Below are 20,480 nucleotides of genomic sequence, written 5' to 3'. Positions count from 1 at the left end.
TCTCCTTCATCCCCCTTTCCTGATGGTTTTTCTTCTTTATACTTATCAGCATCTAAATATACTCAACATTTTGCTTACTTATATCACATCTATGATCTGTCTCCTCCATAGTAACATAACACGAATTTCACAAGTGTGGGGATTTCTGCCTGTTTGTCAGCTGCATGTAACCCAGGGAATGGAGGAGTGCAGGAGGGAGCCGGAAACATTGTTGGTTGAATAAATGAATCCGTCCTTCCCATTCTGGAAAAGGGGTATCCAAACCGACTGTAGTATGAAATTCACACAACAGCTGAGATTTGCTTTCCTTTTATTTGTGGCACTAAAAGACAAGTAGTAGACAGCTGTGATGAAGAGCAATTGGCTGGCAGCTCATGCCTCACCAAGAGTTTAGCAACGTTCATCAGTGAATGCAAAACAGCTTCCATTCTACCTGAGGCCCAGATCTGAGATCACTGTGAAACATTCAAGTGACCTCACCATACTTGTTTTCTCACTCAGATACAGATTTTATTTCATCAACACATCTTGATTTCTATTACTGTTTTTTTTCAATATAACAAAATGTTTTAGAGATATAGATATGAAAAACTACTGCTGTAGTTAAACCTCATTACAAATATTGGTGACTGGGCACCATGTGCTAGGAGAAGACCACGATATCATACAAAGGGAGCCAACAAGCTGTTGGCAAACGTGTCAAGTCTGAACCAAAACTGTGATGCTCTCAGTGCAACTTTGATCTGAACTCTGTGATAGGCGGGCATCCAACATCCCTGCTCCTTGACCCTCTGCAGGATTCCAGAAGGCTCCTAGAGAAGTTACCAGGCTCTGTACACAGACACCATGGAGGAGGCCTATGTCACTTCATAGCCTGGGGAACAGATGTCCATGTGGGGCACTTCCCATCCACTCCAGTGGTGTTGTGACCTCAGCCACCCGCCACCCTTGGAGGACTCAGGCATGCCCTGGCCACATGATCACGTAGGATTGTTTTCTGAGTGGTAATAGTTGATTTTAAAAAACTCAATTGGTCAGATCATGGACTATGACCCTCTGTGAAGTGTTAGCCCCAAATATTTGAGGAAGAAGAATCCAGTAGTTTTACTACCTATCAAAGCTACCTTTGAAAAGCTTCCCAATGTTTTTTTTTTTTTCCTTACTACCAAAACACACAGCATCATGGAGCATATCACATTCACATTGTTCCAACTGATTCATATATTTTTTTCTAAAATTCAAAAGATCTTAAATCAGTAAGTGGTTTCCTCCATCTGCATGTGGTAAAAGTCTCAAAGGTCCAAAATCAGTCTAAGGCATGATTCTTTTCACTTTGCCCATAAATATAATTAAGTGTGAGTGTTGGGCTCCAGCATTTATAGTCCCATTAACCTGCCAACAAGAATCATTTATTAGCAACTTAAGATATTCAGAGGCAAAACACATTTCCTTGGCACATGAGCTGCGCAGCAACGCAGCATCTTCTCCTTTCCTTTCGAGCTGTTTATACAGGAACACACCGAAAATCAACTGCGCACATTTTGGCCTGTAGACAAGAAAGTAACACCAAAACTTGATGTTCCTGGCTATGCAGACTCCTTGAGTGATGCCTGTGGGCATCTTACAGGTGGGTTTCTGCAATTCTCTGGCCTCTGTTCATTCACACGAGCAAGGGCACCTGCAGGGAAGAGAGATTCACAGTTATTTGGTATCTGTCAATAAGCCCAGGATGCAGATCTTCCAGTGCTAGAGAGCTCTGGGCACAGCCACTCTTGCAACAGTACCCCTGGAACCCCCCTCCCAGTTCCTTTGACCTGCAGAAAGGAGGCTGTGATCAGGGCTGTCCTCATAGACCTTCCATGCTCCAGCTTCCTCGTAAAGGTTGCCAGGGAAGGACGACTAGCAGGATGCAGAGGCCCAAGGTCAAGGGAACTGGGAGGTGGGCCCTGGGGTTCTGGTCCAGACAGAAGACACTGCCTCTTGGGCTGTGTGGGTGTGCGTCTGAAGACTTGCCCTCTGCTCAGGTGGGCCTGAGAGGATCGTGACTAACATTTGATGTGGGGCGAGTTACCCTCTATAACTTCAGTTTCTTCATCTTTATATTGGAGACATACCCATAATAATGACAATAATAAATTGCTTGTTTGGTTAAGCTGATGTTTTAATCAGTGGACTTGTGTCACGCTTGAAATGGCGTCTGGCACATGGTAAGCACACAGGAAGTATTCTAGGTAGTTTCCATGTGGTGATGATGGTAATTGTGGTGGTGGTGGTGGCAATGATGATGGTAATTGTGGTGGCGATGGTGGTGATGATGGTGGTGATGGTAATCGTGGTGGTGGTGGTGGTGGCAGTGGTGATGGTGGTGGTAATCATGGTGGTGATGGTAATCGTGGTGGTGGTGGCAGTGGTGATGGTGGTAGTAATCGTGGTGGTGATGGTAATCGTGGTGGTGATGGTGGTGGTGGTGGCAGTGGTGATGGTGATGGTAATCGTGGTGGTGGCAGTGGTGATGGTGGTAGTAATCGTGGTGATGATGGCAATCGTGGTGGTGATGGTGGTGGCAGTGGTGATGGTGGTGGTTATCGTGGTGGTGATGGTAATCTTGGTGGTGGTGATGGTGGTGGCAGTGGTGATGGTGGTGGTAATCATGGTGGTGATGGTAATCGTGGTGGTGGTGATGATGGTGGTAATTGTGGTGGTGGTGGTGGTGGCAGTGATTANTGGTGGTGGTGGTGGTGGTGATGATAATCGTGGTGGTGATGGTGGTGGCAGTGGTGATGGTGGTAATCGTGGTGGTGGTGGTGATGGTGGTAATTGTGCTGGTGATGTTGGTGATGATGGTGGTGATGGTAATCGTGGTGGTGGTAGTGGTGGTGGCAGTGGTGATGGTGGTAATTGTGCTGGTGATGGTGGTGATGATGGTGGTGATGGTAATTGTGGTGGTGGTGGCAGTGGTGATGGTGGTAATTGTGCTGGTAATGGTGGTAATGGTGGTGATGGTAATCGTGGTGGCAGTGGTGATGGTGGTAATCATGGTGATGGTAATCGTGGTGGTGGCAGTGATGATGGTGGTAATTGTGGTGGTGATGGTGATGGTAATCATGGTGGTGGTGATGGTGGTGGTAATCGTGGTGGTGATGGCAGTGATGGTAGTGATGATGGTAGTGGTGGTGGTGGTGGTGCTAGTGATAGTGGGGTGATGCAGACCTTGCCCTGTGCATGTTCTCTCACGCCTCCCTTGCATCAATCTTACAGATGAGGAAGTGAAGCCCCAAGGCCCAGAAGAACTGGGAGAGTCGACACAACTCGGGTCTGTCTGACACTGGGCGCACTTGCCCTTTTCCCGATGCTCCTCCATATCCCTCTCTTCTCTAGGTTCCCTCGGGCCCTCTTCCTGAACTCCCATGGCAGAGATTTAACATCTATTTCAAGCCTGTCCAACCGATGGCCTGGGACCACTTTAAATGTATCCCAACACAAATTCATCAACTTTCTTAAAACATTATGAGGGCGGGCGCGGTGGCTCACACCCGAAATCCTAGCACTTTGGGAGGCTGAGGCGGGCGGATCACCTGAGGTTGGGAGTTCAAAACCAGCCTGACCAACATGGAGAAACCCCATCCCTACTAAAAATAAAAAATTAGCTGGGCGTGGTGGCGCATGCCTGTGATCCCAGCTACTCAGAAGGCTGAGGCAGGAGAATAGCTTGAACCCGGGAGGTGGAGGTTGCGGCGAGCTGAGATTGTGCCACTGCACTCCAGCCTGGAAAACAAGAGATAAACTCCATCTCAAAAACTATATATATATACATATATATATATATATATATGATTTGTGTGTATATATATACATATATATATACATATACATATATATATATGATTTGTTTTGCAATTTTTTTAAAGGTCATCAGCTATCGTTACTGTATTTTATATGTTGTACAACACAATTTGTCTTCCAGTGTGGCCTAGAGAAGCCAAAAGATTAGACACCTCTGATCTACTTGTACAAACACAGTGTTCCACTTAGCCAGATGCTTCGTGAGGGCCCCACTTATTAATAGGGGGAGTGTTACAGTCTGAATGCTTGTGTGCTCCCAAATTCCCGTGCTGAAATCCTAACCTCCAAGATAGTGGTATTAGGAGGTGGGACTCTGGAATTTGATGAGGTCATGGGGGTTGAACCTCATGAAGGGATTGGTGTCCTTATCAAGGAGGCACCAGGGAGCGTGTCTGCCCTTCCATCACGTGATATGACGGGCAAGACTCATGGGACTCATGATGTGGAAGGAGAGGCAAGCATGCAACAAAAGCCACACCAATTGCTAGAGAAATTAGAGCTGTGGTTTGCATTATGAAGGAAAAATTATGGGATGCTGTATGGGGAACCTAATCTAGACTGAGGGAGGCTTTCTTTCTGAAGATGTGAGATTAATCAAGCAACAAAGGGATAAGTCAGGAATGAGCTGGTCAAATGTGGGGAACAGCTCTGGAGGAGTGGAGAACAGCATTTGCTGGCCCTGAGGGTGGTCACTGCGGTAGGTGTGCTTCTCCCAACAAGTTCCTCCCCATTCTACTTGCAGAAGAGGCAGCTGACTCAGTAGAGCTGCAACAAGCAGAACAGTCACACACAAAGAGTCTGCAAAGACAGAACTGACCCCTGGGTCTCAGGACAATTTCACATTAACCAAAGCATACCACAGGTTTACATTAGGAGCAACCAAACCCAGGGGTGATGCAACTGTACTTTGGGTCGCATTCACCTACTGATAGAAACTGCTATTCCCTAGTCACAGCAAGTTGGAGTTCTCCAATGCACATGTGAGGACCTGGGGCTTAGACGAAAGGAGAGTTGCTGTGTTTTTTCTCTTTCCTGGTTTGGGGCCTCCTGTTACTGTTACATGTCTAATCATTTCTCACAAGGTCTGTGGTCAAGGCCAAGTGTCATGACGTGTGTGGCCCGCATCAATTAATCCTGCCATGGGAAAACAGGCACCTGAGGGCCCAGACAAGAGACTGGAACTCAGTTCAGTGGGACGTTTCCCAAAGCAGCCAGGAGCTGATAAGATGTCTGGGCCCAGCAGCAGCAGGACCTACGGAAGGGCTGGGAGAAGTCACTTATGACATCTGTGCCCCATTTTTGCACCTGTCAAAGGGGAGTTACCCGACCTTGACTTCCAGGAAGGTGTTGGGGTAGATGCTTGCCCTGCTGCCCTCCTGGGAGGAAAGATCCACAAGTCATCGGGATTAGCCTGTCCCAGCTTCTTTTGAAAAGTTTCTAAGGTCAAGAAAAGACTCCGCGTCCCCGCCCCCTTCCTCTGGCTGAGAGCTCCTGAGGGCACAGATGATGCTTCTTTCGTCTATCACAAGCAGCTCCGACAGTGCCTGGACCCTGGTAGGTTCTCCGGAAATGCTTGTGGAATGAAGCACTAGACATGAATGTTTTAAATATACACATGGATTAGGAGGGTGCTTGTTGTACATTCCAGGCCTTCTGAAATAATGCATTTAAAACAGATCGACAAAGACAGTCAGACGCATACAGCTTTGCCTTTAATATGAACGCAGGGCTGAGTGGAAGCAAGTACTGAGTGTGGGGTGGGGTAGGGGCAGATCTGAACACTGCCTTCAGGAGGAGTGGGTGTTCCACTGAGAAAGTGGGTACACATGCAGCCGAGCTGCAAATGCTCTTATTTGGAGCTGGAGGAGAAACACAGCTGGAAGTTTCTCTGGCAGCCACAAATACAGAGGCAGAGACATTATTGGATTCACACCATGAAGACAAACGTAATTTCAATTGCCTTGAAAAATGGCAAAGTCACTCTTAAGGTAATTATTCCTCCTACATCAAATTTACCCTTTTGTATTTGATCATGGGCAGCATTACTGCCAATGTGAAACTTGTGTATTACAGGTTGGGTGACCAATCACCCAGTTTGCCTGCGACTGTCCCAGAATACCTTCCCAGCATAGCTGGGCACCCTCATTAAAAGGAGGAGGCTGCACTGCTATGGGGAGGAGGAGAGCCTGCAGATTCACGCACTGCAGCGCTGGGAAAGCCAGGGACACCCCTCCATTCCAGGATGTGCTCCCAGCAATGCTATTCTGGAGCCCTCGCTGAACACCCAAAAGAAGACCCAGGAAACTCTACATCTACTGAGAACCTATGGAGAACCGATGAACACTGCACACAGCGGGAGCCCCTAAATTTAGTGTATTTTCCTCAAGGTTAGCATAGCTTTTAACATTTTTCTTTTTTAAAAAAATTTCATTTATTATTTTTTAAAGAGAAAGGATCTTGCTCTGTCACCCAGGCTGATGCAAGTTCAGTGGTATGATCATAGCTCACTATAGCCTTGAACTCCTGGGCTCAGAAATCCTCATACCTTCACCTCCCAAGGAGCTGGAACGACAGGCCCGTGCCACCACACCTGGCTCATTTCTATATTTTGTAGAGATGGGGGTCTTGTTATGTTGCCCAGACTGGTATCAAACTCCTAGCTTTAAGCAATTCTCTCGCCTCAGCCTCCCAAAGTGCTGGGATTACAGGTGTGAGCCACTATGCCCAACTAGCATAGCTTTAAAAGTCCAAAAAGTGAAATAAAACTAAATCATAAGAGGCAAAGTCCATATAATTTGATGTTCACATGCCATACCATACACCAAAGTGTATTTACTACAAAGACAATATAACCTCCAGGATCCATGCATAGCAGAAAAGTGTCATCTAACCAGGCTTGTTAAAAAAATTGTAATTCATTTCCCGAATCGCAAAGTTTCCTGTGACCACAGATCTACTCTCAACACAAATGAGCAGACAGGGCAAACTGCTAGGAAATGCAGTTGGTTAATGCCTTCAAGAGAATGAATCATTGGTCCAGGTGAGGCCACCTTGGCCCCCTGCACCTGAGTCTCCCTGATGAATGCTGAACAGAGGCCAGGAGGGCAGGTCCATCACCCAATTCCTGTCCTCCTAGGGCAGGCTTTCTTCAGCGGATTTTTTTGTGGTTCTGTGATAAAGAGTCAATTGCAGGAAGGCTCTGGGATCACCGGGCACGGTAGTAATAATGAGACTGAGGGGAACGTGGTTTCCAGCGCAGGACTCAGCCGAGGAACTCAGGGCCCAGCTTTCAGCCCGGGAGCATCTTGTAAATGGCGCAGGGCATCAAAACCTCAGAAATGCCACATAAATATTAATTGCCTAGAACTTTCCAGGGTGGATAAGGCAGACCACACGACTCGGACTAATCCAAGAAACAATCAAAACCTGGACTTTTGAATGCCCTTTGAAGCAGCTGACAGATGGCTGAGACTGTGCGAGAAACACAAGCCCGGCTCCCGCCCTGGCCAGCACTTTATAGCTGCGGTGACCTTTCCCTCCGAGCATGCCTGGGCCTCGCGCAGCACCAACGCCCACGGCCTCGTCCAGGCCTGGCCTCTCTCTCTCCGTGGCTGTGCATTTCTCCTCGTTTTCTGTCTCACAGCACAGCTTCCTCTGTTCTTTCGGGCTAGTCCCAAACTTATTTTTTTTTTCCTTTCTGTAAGGCAGAAGAACGCATTCTCAGAAGCCAAAAGTCCTAGTGTTAAATTTATCTCCTCCGCTTGCTGGCTGTGGACCCTGGGCCAGCTTTCAGCTTCTCAGGGCCTCAGGCCCTTCATGACTCTGCACAAGATGGATAGGGTAAAAGAGAAAGATGCAGAAACCAGTCACTGAGATGAGTTTTATAAAGCAGTGAGTACAGTGTGCGGTCATGGCCTTCACGGGATCCTAGTCAGTGCAATTCAAAACGCATGAAAGGCTCAAATGAGATAGACAATTGTCTCCAACCTCAATGTACAGTCACTTGGAAAGCATTGGAAAATTGCAGATTTGTAGGCTGAAAAATATGATTCAAGATGCAGATGTCCTGTGGACTTACATTGAGAAACAGTTTTAGAAGCTCAGAAACGTACCCTGGGATCAGTAGAGTGGCAGAGCTGATCCTAGCCGCACGGCTTCAGCCTCCTCCAGAGAGCCTTCCAATGACCAGCCCTTGAAATCGGTGGCTGTCATGTGTGTGGGGCAGAGAGGATGCCTCGGAGCTGTACCTCAAGAGCCATCTTCAACAGAATTTGTGCTCATTTTTATGACCCCTATTTAGCCATTCACCCCGATTTCTTCACTTTTCCCTCATTTTACATAAGTACTTACATTCATCAACACATAAATTCCATAGGAATAAAAAAGCATAAAGAAAACCAAAGAGCCTTAAGTAATTTTTAATTGCCCCCCATCCTGAGGAGATGGCATAAAACTTGCCACATCCCTTGCCATCTGGGTAAGGAGATTTTTCTCCCCAGTATCTGTGGGTGGGCTGTGCATTCAGTGACGAGTGGCTAGCATCTTTGCTGGCTGAAGTCTCAGGGCCACATCACACAGTTATGAATGCCTCATCCTCACACCGGGACAAGCTCTGGGGAGCTGACCCAAGAGCCATCACAAATAGCGCCTGGGGAGCGCACAGAGCCGCTGAATCAGTGGGTGCTCAGGCTGTTCTTGCACAGGGAAACAAAGTTGTGACCTCTGGGTGTCCACGGAGACCCATCCCTCGAGGCAGTACCTTTCACAGTAGGGCTGCCTGCGGCGGGGTGTGGGGCCTCCTCTGTTCTCAGTGCCCCGAGGCTTCTGAGTGGGAGATCTGGACAGCTGTCTCTCTTCTCCATGGTGCCAGCAGTCCTATGTGAGAGTGGCTTACCCAGAGTCTCCGGGGTTACCTGCTCTCTACAGAGCACATAGCTTGTGACCTGGAGATGAGCACTTCTTGTGCCCAAACTGATCCACATCTAAGTCCAGGCCCTGTGTGACCAAGCCAAGCGACTCACTCCTCTGAGCCTGGCCTACTTTATATAGAAAGTGAGGATAATCTTTAGCACTAACCCCTTGGATACAAGTGAAAACATAAGCTTAGGATCTGGAAATAATCACTCAGAAAGTAAAATCTTTTTCCAGCCTCCCAATGATTGGCGTAACTCCCCACACTCACTAGGAATGGGCAGGGACGGAGGGTCAGTCCATCTACTGAATCACATCAGAATTGAAACAGGTCTCAGAAGCCATCTGGCCCAAGCAGCCCTTTAATCTGGGAATTCTATTGCAGGGGCCAGGTGGGCAGTAATGTGCAGACCAGCACAAGACCAAACTGTGAGAAGCTGGGGAGAAAGCCGGGGAGATCCAGAAAGTGCATGCTCTGCCCAAGGGACTTCAGATTCCATAACTGTCCAACATTAGGCTGGAATGCAAGCATGTACGAGTGAGTGAGTGAGTGAGTGAGTGAATGAATGAATCAATGAATGAATAAGGCTGGAGGCTTCCACGCAGGCTGAGGGCCATGAATTTGTGATGTGTGCTCTGTGGGGCCCCAAATGGATGACATTCCATCCTCTCTATGGACCAGTAGAAACTGTGGGTTAGGGTGGGACTGCGCTGGGGTTACAGTGGGGTTTAGATTCCACTTGTCACCATCACCAAGGAACTGAGGACTGGAGCCGGCACCTACCATGCAGGAGGCCGACTTCCTCACCCGCGGACGGGAGCCTTCATCTGCCACTCTGGTCAGTACATGTGAGCGACACAGCAACGCCGGCTCTCTCCCACCCCACTCCCATGTGACCGCCCCACGGCTCCTGCCCACAGGCAAGTGTGTCCCTGGATCTGAGCCACACCTCCATCCCTCTGGCCCCACAGAAATGCACACGCACAGTTGCCGTCACCTTTCTCAGTCTCGCAGCCCCTGTGCCGGAGCGGATGGCGTCCATCAAGGCTTGCCTTGCGTCCATGGTGTTGCTGGGGGTGTCTGTGCTGGACCTGGAGGCCATCCTTGGTGCAGAGAGAGCCTGGGAGGGTGGAGGAGGTGGTGGGGGCATGGCTGGAGGGGGCGGAAGGCCAAGATCTTCTAGCAGAGGACTTTCCGAGCCCTGTGCAGAGCGCGCAGCATCTCGGAAGCTCCGGAGCTCCTCAGAGGCAGAGGATGCCACCTGGCAATGAGATGATTAAATGACTACTATAGACTGAATGTCTCCCAAAATTCAGGTGTGAAATCCCAACGCCCAAGGTAGTGGCATGAGGAGAGGAGGACTGGGGGTGGCTAGGTCATGAGGTGGAGCCCTCATGAATAGGATTAGCGCTCTTACACAAAAAAGGCTCCAGGGAGATCTCTCAGCCCTGCTACTACATGAGGACGCAGAAAGAAGGCACTGTCTATGAACCAGAACGTGGGCCCTCACAAGATACTGAATCTGCTGCTGCCTTGATCTTAGACTTTGAGCCTCCAGAACTGTGAGCAATAAAATTCTGTCATTTATAAGCCACCCAGTCTGTCGGATTCTGGTATAGCAGCCCAAACAGACTAAGGCAGTGACACCGTCCCCAAAGGTTCTGAGAGAGCAGCACACGGCTGATTATCTTACCCTTGTACCTGAGACAGTTCTTTTGCAATAATCCCAGGAAGTTTGTCCACTTCATGGCTGACACATCTGCCCCCATGCTCTGTCGGCAGCCAAGCAACTGATCCCAGAGACTAGAAGTTGGCAGTCCTGCCTTACTGAGAACTCTCTGACCTCATGACTTTTCTTGGCATATAAGAATAGACATAGAGGCTGGACACATATATCCAACCCATTAATGGGGGCAAGATACGCACTCAGAACCTAATGAGTGATGTACAAGTAGCATTTTCCCTCAATTTCTGTGCCTGGAAACTAAGACGAGACCATTCTGCCCTAAACTCAAGTCCATATTGGCTCCCAAGGTTGTGCAAAAACCAGCGCTATATTCATGCAACAACTTTTTTCAGGGTGTGCAGTGGCTTCAGTTCTGTTTGTCCAGTTAGTGAAGCCTGGAAGCCATGCCAGGTGTCCAAGTGACTCAGTTCTAGGCACAGGAAGGAATTGTGCTTCAGCACAGGCTGAGAGAGTGTCTGGAAGCTCTCACTGCTCCTTGCCATGGCTGCCCCAGGCTCCTGGAGCAGGGTTTCCACTCCAGTGTCTCAGGCAGGCTGGGTTGGCCACTCTAAAGATGGATGGTTCACTATCCACTCAGAGGAACAGAAGCTTCTGGAGCCACCACCCAGGTGCCTGGGGAGAAGGGATGAGTGGGTTTGACCTCCTGGCACCATGGAAGGCCCTTCACCTCTTACCTTCCTCAGGCTGCAGGTGCCGCTGTGCCCGCGGATAGCTGCCAGCAGTGCAGATCGCTCGCCCTCTGCCTCCGTGTAGGACAGTTTCACTGGCCTGCCCTCCCCGGTGTGTTCTGCTGTCTAGAATATTAACAGTGTCACATATTTCACTGAGAACATGGAGAAATGCGAACTGTAAGGCAGCTCATGAGAAAACCCACTCATGGGACAGGCACGGTGGCTCATGCCTGTAATCCCATCTACTTGGGAGGCTGAGGCAGGAGAATTGTTTGAACCCAGGAGGTGGAGGTTGCAGTGAGCCACGATCGTGCCACTGCACTCCAGCCTGGGCCACAGAGTGAGACTCTGTCTTAAGAAAAAAAAAAAAAAAAAAAGGAAAATCCACTTACGTCAGCTAAGACCTATAGGGTCAGTTTTATACCCCTGTCTATGAGAAGGCACACATAAGAATCAAAGGCTGCGTATCTGGGGTAGTTTCAGCGCATCTGGGGTAGTTTCAAACTGCCTCTGAATGGCAGATCATTCCTGTTATTCATCCTAGCGTTCCAGAGCTGATGTGTGTGTTTACATCTTGCAGACCCAGAAGAGAATCCATGGCCCCCACTAGCTAGTGCCTGACTTTGGACTAGGCCCCTTGGCCTCACTGTGCCTCAGTTTCCTCATCTGCAAAATGGAAGAACTATCTCCTTATTATCAGCATTGGTGTAGCATGCAAATGAGATAATACTTGTGGTATATTAAATGCCTAGACAGTGGGCAAGTCGTGTCCTAAAATTACTCCTGTGTTACTGAAGAATGACAGTTTGCCGCTGCTACAAATGCATATGGGAAAGAAGCGGCCCTGCCTGAACTTTCTCCCCCGTTTCATTGTTCAAGGATGAGCATACAGATGGTCCTGCCCCCCGCCCTCTCCACTCCTCTGGCCCTGTAGATGGACATCACCGGCTGTTACCTTTCCCACGGGGCAGCCAGGGGCCTGAAGTCAGTGTGGACTAGTCTCACACCCATCCATTTTGTCCCTTTAGTAGTTCAGTACAAATATCTGGAGGCAGGGAATTCTAGTTAAAATGAAACCTGTGTGGTAAGCCTCAGTGTTATCCTCATCCCGTCTCTCTCTCTCCTCCGCTTTATTCTGAGACTGAGACCCGTGCACTGAAGTGGGCAGGTGTGGAAGGCCTGCCCAAGACCTCTCCGCAGCCTGCCCTGGAGGCTGCCATCCTCACCTTGCGTAGCCTGTCCTTCCCTCCTGCAGAGTGGATGGCTTCCATCAGGGCAGAGTGCAGGGATGTGTCTTTTGGGACTGGTCTCTGGACAACAGGCTTGAATTTTTTCTTCGGTCCAAAAATACTAGGTGGCCAAATACTCTCTGTTTCATTTCCATCTGTAGAGAACATATTAGGCTTTTCCTCTCTTTCTAGGAGAATGTGGCTTTCTGTGCCAGACCCTTCTGGAGGATGGGAAGGCTCACTGCGGCCTGGGGCATGCACAGAGCCATTGGCCAGCTCCCTGCTGCAGGCCTGGGCACTGGACATGGGTGGAGGGGGTGGGTCTGTACCATCAGGTGCGTGTCTGGGTTCAGATGCTGAGTTGGCCTCCTGGTTACTTGTGCTTTGCTTTCCACTGAAACCACAGCTCTGTCCCACAGAAACACCATCCCTCTGGGAAGACTGAACCAGTGAAAAACAGGAGCTTCTGTGGATAGCAGTAGGTCCATCCTGAGTATACAACTTCCTGTGTGGGCTGCTGACCTCCCTGCTAGGAGGGGCTCCCACTGCTGAGTCTTCCCCATGGTTGTCAGGAGGAGTGACACAGGGCCGCTGGGCACCGTCCTTCCAACCTTGTGTCTCTGAGTGTGGGCTGGAGGTCCTGTCATCTTTCACAGTTACAGGTGGTGCAGCCAGCACTGGCACCCTGCCTGCATAACCCTTCTCGGCATGGCCGTGCGGCCTTACCACGTCAGCATGGACTTTCGGGGGTCCTATGCGCTTGGCAATGGCAGAGGCCACATACTGGCTGGATGTTCTTCTCTGAGGCTTGAGAAATGTGACTTCTGTGTTGTGAGCTGCTGGCACCTTCACGTGACGCATGCCCATGGTGGGGGGCTGGCTTCTCCCCTCCTCGAGGGGGTCCCGGCCCTCATGGTGGGCAGACTGCTGCTGGGGCAATATTGGCTTGGGGTCTGCTTGGTGTCTGCTCTCTGGATGCTGCGTCTGGGTGCGCACAGGCGGGGAGGAGGGTCCCCTGGCAGAGTTCTCCGAGGGCCGACCCAGGTGCTTTTCCACAGAGTTGCACCTCCAGAACTCTTTCACTTTGCCAATGGGCTGAGATTCTGCTTCAGGCACAGACGAAGACAGGGAAATGATCCTGATGCCGGTGGTGTGGGGATTCACCAAGTTCCCCAGCTCGTCAATCTTAATGGCGCCGGTGGAGAGGGACACGTCTCTGTCGTAACATCGCATCTCTGACTTTGGAGGAATGATTTTATATGTTGTGAGGCCGTGCTTCAGTCTGTAGCTTCTCCCTGGGTTTTGGCCTCGTTGGTGCCATGACGCTGGTGCCAGGGCAGCGTTTTTATCATTGCCCTCCTTTTCATTCACTGGTTGGGAATTCACTCTCTCTGTGGCCTGAGTCCTCTCCCCATCAGCACAGCCAGGCACTTTGTCTTTCGCTTTTGCATTTAGGTTGTCTGTGTGAAGATTCGAAGCACAAGAAGTCACCCTGGGCGCTGTTTCCATTAGATTTCCATCTTTACAGATGTTGGATAAGGCCACACGGATTCCTTTTCCCATGTCATGGGAAGCGGGGTGCAGGGCAGGTACTTCCTCCCTTGCCTTTCCAGGGGGCTGGCTGTGCTCAGCCTGAAGTGGTGCCAGGGAGGCTCTCCTGCTGGTAACACCCTCCGAGTCGAAAGACCCAGCATTGTTGTTTCTATTGGAAAACAACCCCGAATCCACAGGATCATCTGAAACTTCCCCTATGAATGTTACTGGGATTGCATCTGTGTCGCCATGAGGGACCATGGCATCCTGTGGGCAGTGGTTGGATGTACCATGGATGGAGCTGGTAAGGGAGCTGGTGTCGGTTTCATAGCTGTCTTCCATTTCTGCAAAGAGGGACAAACACAAATCACAGATGTTTCCCACGCCAATTACTTAGTGTAATTGCAGCCATGACTTTGATTTCCCTGAGGTTACTTTTGAATACATTATTTACATACGTTTTTAAAATGTTATTTGGGTTTGTAATCTACATAATATGCCTGGGGCCAGAATCTCAACTTTCATTACTCAACACAGCTGTTTGCACATCCATGATGTTTCAAGGCAAGGTATTCAGTTACAACGTGCTGCCAACATCCTTCACTCCTGGGCAACAGAGCGAGACTCCGTCTCAAAAAAAAAAAAAAAATTGATTTCTAGATCCAAGCCTTTGGAAAAACTATCTCAACATAGAAACATGAAAGTGAGTTTTGGGTTTTGACCTCCATGTTTCTCATGGCCACTAGAAGCACAACAGAATCCAGAGGACCACGGGTTCTAGCTTTAACTTCTTAAGGAAGCAGATGACTAAGTCTTGAGTATCTCAGAATTACCATTGCTCTTCCAAGCACCAAACGATGCAACGGTCATGGGGTCAGAACCTGCGGGACACACTATGGCTGATTCAGATTTTTAGCTCTGTCAGCTATACATTCTCAGGACAGGAAACTGAAAAGTGAGTCAGACAAAAACAACTCGTCAGTTTTGCAGTCTGTTATCTTCTCTCTCTTTTTAAGGCATGATAAATATCTAATTTTTAGTTTATTTTCAACATATGCCTTGGAGAAAATAACATAGCTGCTTTGTTTGAAAGATTCCCTAGCTGTTTACTGCAATTATTTGCCATCTGCTTTGGCCTTCCAGTATTATTTCCCCAAAATATATCAATATAATAGCAGTGCCATGAGATGCTCCATTATAAATGGCTTCATTGTGGTCAAAAGGCTATTTCTCATTGAGATGCCATATATTAGCAAATCAAGAGAAGTCTTAATGAGGAAATCTGTTTATCTTTTGCATCACCCTTTTTATTCTTTAGCATGTGCAGCATACTTTTTAATGCGCAGAATTAGTATTATTCAGAGCACACTGTAAGCAGCTGTCTGGATGTTTCCAGGTACTGCTTGGCGGCCCAGATAAAAAGCAGTCTACTGGAAAACTGTGTGTGCCTCACATCCAGGCTTTCACCAAACTGGCCTGGAATTCCTTTTGAAGGCCGTTTCCTCACACAGATACATCAAAGTATGCTCAGAGGAAGTTACTGTTGGCACCTATTTTCAGGCAGCATAATATCAAAGTAGTAGATCAGGTGGTTCTTACCTTCCAGGTCTTCATCAAGTTCTGCAAGGGTTTTATGGAACTGTCCAGTAATTAATAGGTCTTCTTCATCATTTGAGGCTGTGGCAGCTTTTTCAGTTCTGGGGAAGACCAAAGAGAAAGAAGCACTCATTTCTCTTACTGTTGATTTTATGTACTCCTTTCCAGGAATATCTGAGGATAGAACAGCTCATACTCAAATTCAAACAGTCACATACTCACTGTACTGCTGCTGTCCTCAGAACTACGGAGACGCAGATTGTTCATGGGTGTGTGTGTCCCCCGTGCACAGGTGTGTGTGGGATGCAGGTGCCATGTGTGCACGTGTGGAGTATATGTCTTGCATGTGGTATGCATGTGATATATGGTGTGTGTGTGGCCCCAAAGTGTTAAAAGTAACCAAACCACACACAGCTTTCATTCACTCTGCAGACTGAAGTCAAAGTTTTAATTCCACTGCACAAAAGACGGGTTCATGTGATCCAGGATTTGCCTGCATCTCTGCCTTGCACTACAGCAAGTTCCCTGCACCTGGCACCTGGCAAGAAGGAGTGAAGCCATCTGGAAGCCAAGTATGTGCACGTGGCTGGGGGCTGGTCCACCTCACCTCGACACTGCACAGCCTGGCTGTTCCTCGGCACTTGGGGATTTGAGTGCAGCATTGTTCGAGGTCCCAGTGATAAAGGTTACATACCTCTGGCGCAGGATCTGCCTGCTGTTAGGAGGCCCGTGGGGAGGGTTGTGCAGGGCTGCATGGAGGAGGGTTCCCAGAAGTCCCACCAACTTCATAAGCTCAGCCTCCATTTGTGTCCACCCTAGCAGTGGCCCAACCTGCCATACTCAGAAAACGAGAAATTTCACTCCCCAACTATAAATGACTTTTACAGACTCTATGTTTACTTTGGCTTAATTTCTACCCTGGGTGGGTGACAGGGAGCCTGATAATGCCACTTGCAGGGGCAGGGCTTGGGGGCTTGATAATGCCCATTGAAGAGCTGTACTCCCTGGGATCTTGAACTGGGACATAAAGACAATGAGGATGGCCAAAAAACCTCACAGCAACAGTAACAGGAATAACCGCTCCACCCTTGACCCTGCAAGCTCCTTCCCAAGGTCCCCTCTCAGACTCAACAGGAGAAAGCTCCTAGCAGCGTGAGGCCTGCCTGCATGCCTTTGTGCCAGCCCCTGAACACAGCTCTTTTGCACCAATTATCTTATTAGAACCCTCACAGACAGTTTTTCAGGTAGGTAGTGTTGCTGTCACTGTTGTACAGAGATGAAACTATGTACAGAGAGACTACAGAGCTGCCCAGGTCACACGGGCATCCAGAACCAGGCCTCCTGCCCCAAAGCCCAGGAACGACCAGCTGCATCTGGGGCCACAACACATAATAATGTGGCCCCTGTGGCACGGGGCAGCCAGGAAGATGTCAACCCGTCTGCTCAGAGAGCCGGATCTGGCTTTATTTGCGTCACAGGGACAATGGCATCTGTGAGACAACTGCTGCCAAAACAATTTAAAAACTGTCTTTGCAAGGGCTCTTGCCTCTATTTTCCTATTGTGCAGAAAATACAGAGACATGTCTATGGCAATTGTCTATCTTCAGTGAAAGCTGAAGGTTTGTTTTCCGCTGATTGTTAAAAATTGAGGACCAATTTCCATCATTGCTAATCAGGCCCAGATAATGATGCATGAAATAAGCTTTGCACAACCCTCACGTAGCAAAGTTTTTATTCTGATAAATGAGTCTTTCTTATTTGGTGACTATGTCCATTTGGGAGCCAGGAAGTGGCTTCCAGATTAGACTCAGCTAATGTCCTCTGACAAGCTACACAAAGGGGGCTGGTTGGAGATGTGTGTGCATGTGGACCCATTAATAAGGACCACAAGAGGTGCATGACTGTCTTCCCTATTACTTTTGCCACGGACTTTAATTATTTGAATGCACTTTACTAAAGTTGTGCTTTTCTCTTTCATGAAATGTGATGGTTTAAATATATTTAAATTTTTAATAAAATATATGGCAGAGAAAAATGGAAATTGCTATATAAAAGAGCAATCTGAAATGGAAAATAGATTTAAATGCTTGGAAAGATGGAAAACTTTTTAAATGCTTGCTCTTAGTTTAGGATGCTTAAAGCGCAGCCAAACAAAATTACAGACATACTTTTACTTCAAAGTATTTGCCTTTATTTTAAAGTATGCTTGACCACGTCACTCACTATGAGAATGGAACATAATGATATCACATAATGCTATCAATAAGAATTTTAAAAAAATGTAAGATAAAAACTCCACTGATTCTACCATTTTGCAAAATAGCAAAACAAAACAAAACAAAACCCACCCCAAGCTGTTGAAGATGTGATGAAATCTGAGAGACCCACACTTGTTGCTACAGGTTTTAACTGGAAAGCAATGTGGAAATATATATCAAAAAACACACAAACAAAAATCACTTTATCTTTGTAAGAACTTTGGCCCATTAATCTCTCTTTTAATAATATACCTTAAGGAAACCCAATAGAAGGAAAAATACAAATACAACAATGTTCATGTTAGAATTCTAGAATGTCCAGCCGTAGGCAGTTACCTAAATTATTACATATACATTTCAAAGGGCATTAAAATCAGTAAATATGATGATCATCAAGTCTATGTAGAAACACAGATCCATGCTTATGTTAGCATGTTATGTGAAGAAATCAGCACACACATATATAGAAACATTGTGATAATATAAAAATAGCAAATACCTTTGGACAAGGGGGAGACAGAAATCTAGACAAGAAACCAACCAGCGTGACTTAAGGAAAAGGTTGAATTAGGATGAATATTTTGCCTTTTTTCTTTAGAACTGTGCTTGGTTGAGTTCAAAGCAGCTTGAGTGATAGAGCAAATTTTTAGCCAGCAAAATTTAAAAGGATAATTTTGTCCTTTAGTGAACAAGAATTCTTTCCTGCAAAAGAGTTTGCATTCTCCTTACACTGCACACAGTTAAGTACTTTATTTTATTACTGAGTGCCTAGCAATCCTAGTGTGTGGCTGTCAGCCTGAAACTGTAACAGAGAGGATGCACAAGGTCTGAACAGTCTCAGCCCTTCAACACCTTCCTCCTCCCAGGCTCTGGGCTCCCTGCCCTTTAGAAACAGCAGGATCCCAGTTCCAGGCGCTTGGAGCTGCTTCTCAGCTGGTTTCTCCCCTATCCACCAGTTACAGCTGCCTTTCTGGAGTCTGGGGACCCTGTGCTAAGCCCTAGTCCTTCATCCCTGTGTTCTTTCCTGTCCAGCTCCCTCCCGCCATCGGCCTCACTTGACACTCTAGGGGTTGCCCTGGATGCTGCTGCTTGGTTCCAGGCTCTGCTGGTACCTTGCATCCCACCTCTGCTCCAGCTTTGCTCCCCGACACTTCAGTGTGGGGCTGGCTCCTTGGGGCCCTGCTTGCCCTGAAAAGAAAGAGTGGACATGAGCTAGGAGCTTTCAGCCTGTGTGCACTGTGGAGTGAGGGAAGGTCTGGCCACCAGGCAGCCAAGGACCTTGTTTGGTGTTTCTCCTGAGGCTGCCAAGCTCTTGGCATCTCTGAGAGAAGAAAGAGGAGCAGCCTGCTCTTCTCTTGATGCAATACAGGGCGGCTGTGTTCTGAGCATGTATGAATGGATTATCTAGCAAAAGCCAGAGCCAATGGCAATGTAGTGATTTTATTTTCCAGTGTAAAAAAGCAGGAGGGAGAGACAGCAGTATTTTCCTTCCTTACTAGCTCCCATCTACTTCTCTCCAAAGGGTTACTAATGGATTATAAACATTCCTCTCTCTTTGCAAAATCACCAGATTTATGCCCTTAGTCACTGGGCTTGGAGGCCAGCTCTGTGTGGGCTTAGCAGGGGAGCCCTAGGTATGTGGCCCTGAAGAGTTAGCAGTCAGCAAGAAACATCAGCCTCTGTTAGCTTAAAGTAAACCTGCCCAGATGCTTTCTTCCCGGGCTTCCTTTCCCCACAACACATACCCCAATCTTTAGACACGTTCCTTATTGACAGTTTGTTCTGGCTTAAGACCAAGAAAATAAAATGCAAACAAACACAGGGCAGACATTTTGATACCAGGCTGCATGTGTTGACTAAGTATTGCAGAGTTATTTTCTTACACAGAGTTGGGGACTCTGCAGGGAACATGAGTGTTTAGACTATTACGGCATGTGATATGGGGAATACGGCTCAGCACCGGCAAGTTTCAAACCCGAGTCTGCCCAAGAAGTGGACCTGCGTCCTTGGGCCCAGCCTCTTGGGGTGGTCGGAGGGTGGCAGGCTGACCGATCCACCCAGCTGGGTGTGTGCAGGGCTTGCTGAGCCTCTGCATTCACACCTCAGCCTCCAGCAAAAACAAGAACTAGGGGCAGTCACATTCAGTTAGTGCCAGGAGCCAAAATCGCTTTTTGATTTGTTGTTTTCATTTGCTATGAGTGAGAATGGGCTGAATCTGACCAATCTGAAATGTACAAGATGGGTTCATCGCACATAAGGTCACTTTTTCTTTTTGATGAGGCTAGAAGAGTTTCCTTAAGCAATTTAGTACAATGGCAGAATTAATGAAATAAAAACAAGTCTCAGAGGAGAAAGACGTTGCTTTTAGGTAGCAATCCAATTTGCTAATGACAACCAAACCAACCCCTGTGATTTCAAAATGATTGCTTGATAAACTAAAGGCAAGAAGCCTGGGAAAATATGCAGTTGATGATAGTCATATGTGCTTAACCTCCCCTCTCCATTTGTAAATGTTCCTGTATTACCAAAGCTTCAGAGTCCTGGAACAATGGTGCCCAATACAACATAAGCCACATGTATAATTTCAAATCTTTTTATAATAATATTTAAAATGGGCCGGGCATGGTGGCTCAAGCCTGTAATCCCAGCACTTTGGGAGGCCGAGACGGGCGGATCACGAGGTCAGGAGAT

The 20,480-nt window shown here is 47.8% G+C and overlaps 1 protein-coding gene across 6 annotated transcripts in view; it reads right to left on the bottom strand.

Moving 5' to 3' along the window:
- Positions 1-295: 295 nt before the first annotated feature.
- Positions 296-20,480, bottom strand: part of COBL (cordon-bleu WH2 repeat protein) — a 300,338-nt gene continuing 280,153 nt past the window's right edge. For 2 of the 6 annotated variants that reach the window (XM_025380655.1, XM_025380658.1), the window contains 5 exons: positions 15,535-15,632; positions 12,400-14,279; positions 11,177-11,296; positions 9,753-9,875; positions 296-1,678 (listed from right to left, as the gene is read on the bottom strand). In XM_025380655.1, the coding sequence (XP_025236440.1) occupies positions 1,661-1,678; positions 9,753-9,875; positions 11,177-11,296; positions 12,400-14,279; positions 15,535-15,632 (2,239 nt within the window). In that variant the 3' untranslated portion in view covers positions 296-1,660. Of the gene's footprint in view, positions 1,679-9,752; positions 10,017-11,176; positions 11,297-12,399; positions 14,280-15,534; positions 15,633-20,480 lie in introns of all 6 variants that reach the window. The other 4 variants (XM_025380656.1, XM_025380654.1, XM_025380657.1 and 1 more) reach the window with 2 other exon arrangements.

Source organism: Theropithecus gelada, chromosome 3, assembly GCF_003255815.1.
Source record: "Theropithecus gelada isolate Dixy chromosome 3, Tgel_1.0, whole genome shotgun sequence".
In the NCBI taxonomy this organism is placed as follows: Eukaryota; Metazoa; Chordata; class Mammalia; order Primates; family Cercopithecidae; genus Theropithecus; species Theropithecus gelada.
Note: the sequence above shows the minus strand (reverse complement) of the source record. Positions and strands in the feature narration are given on the sequence as shown.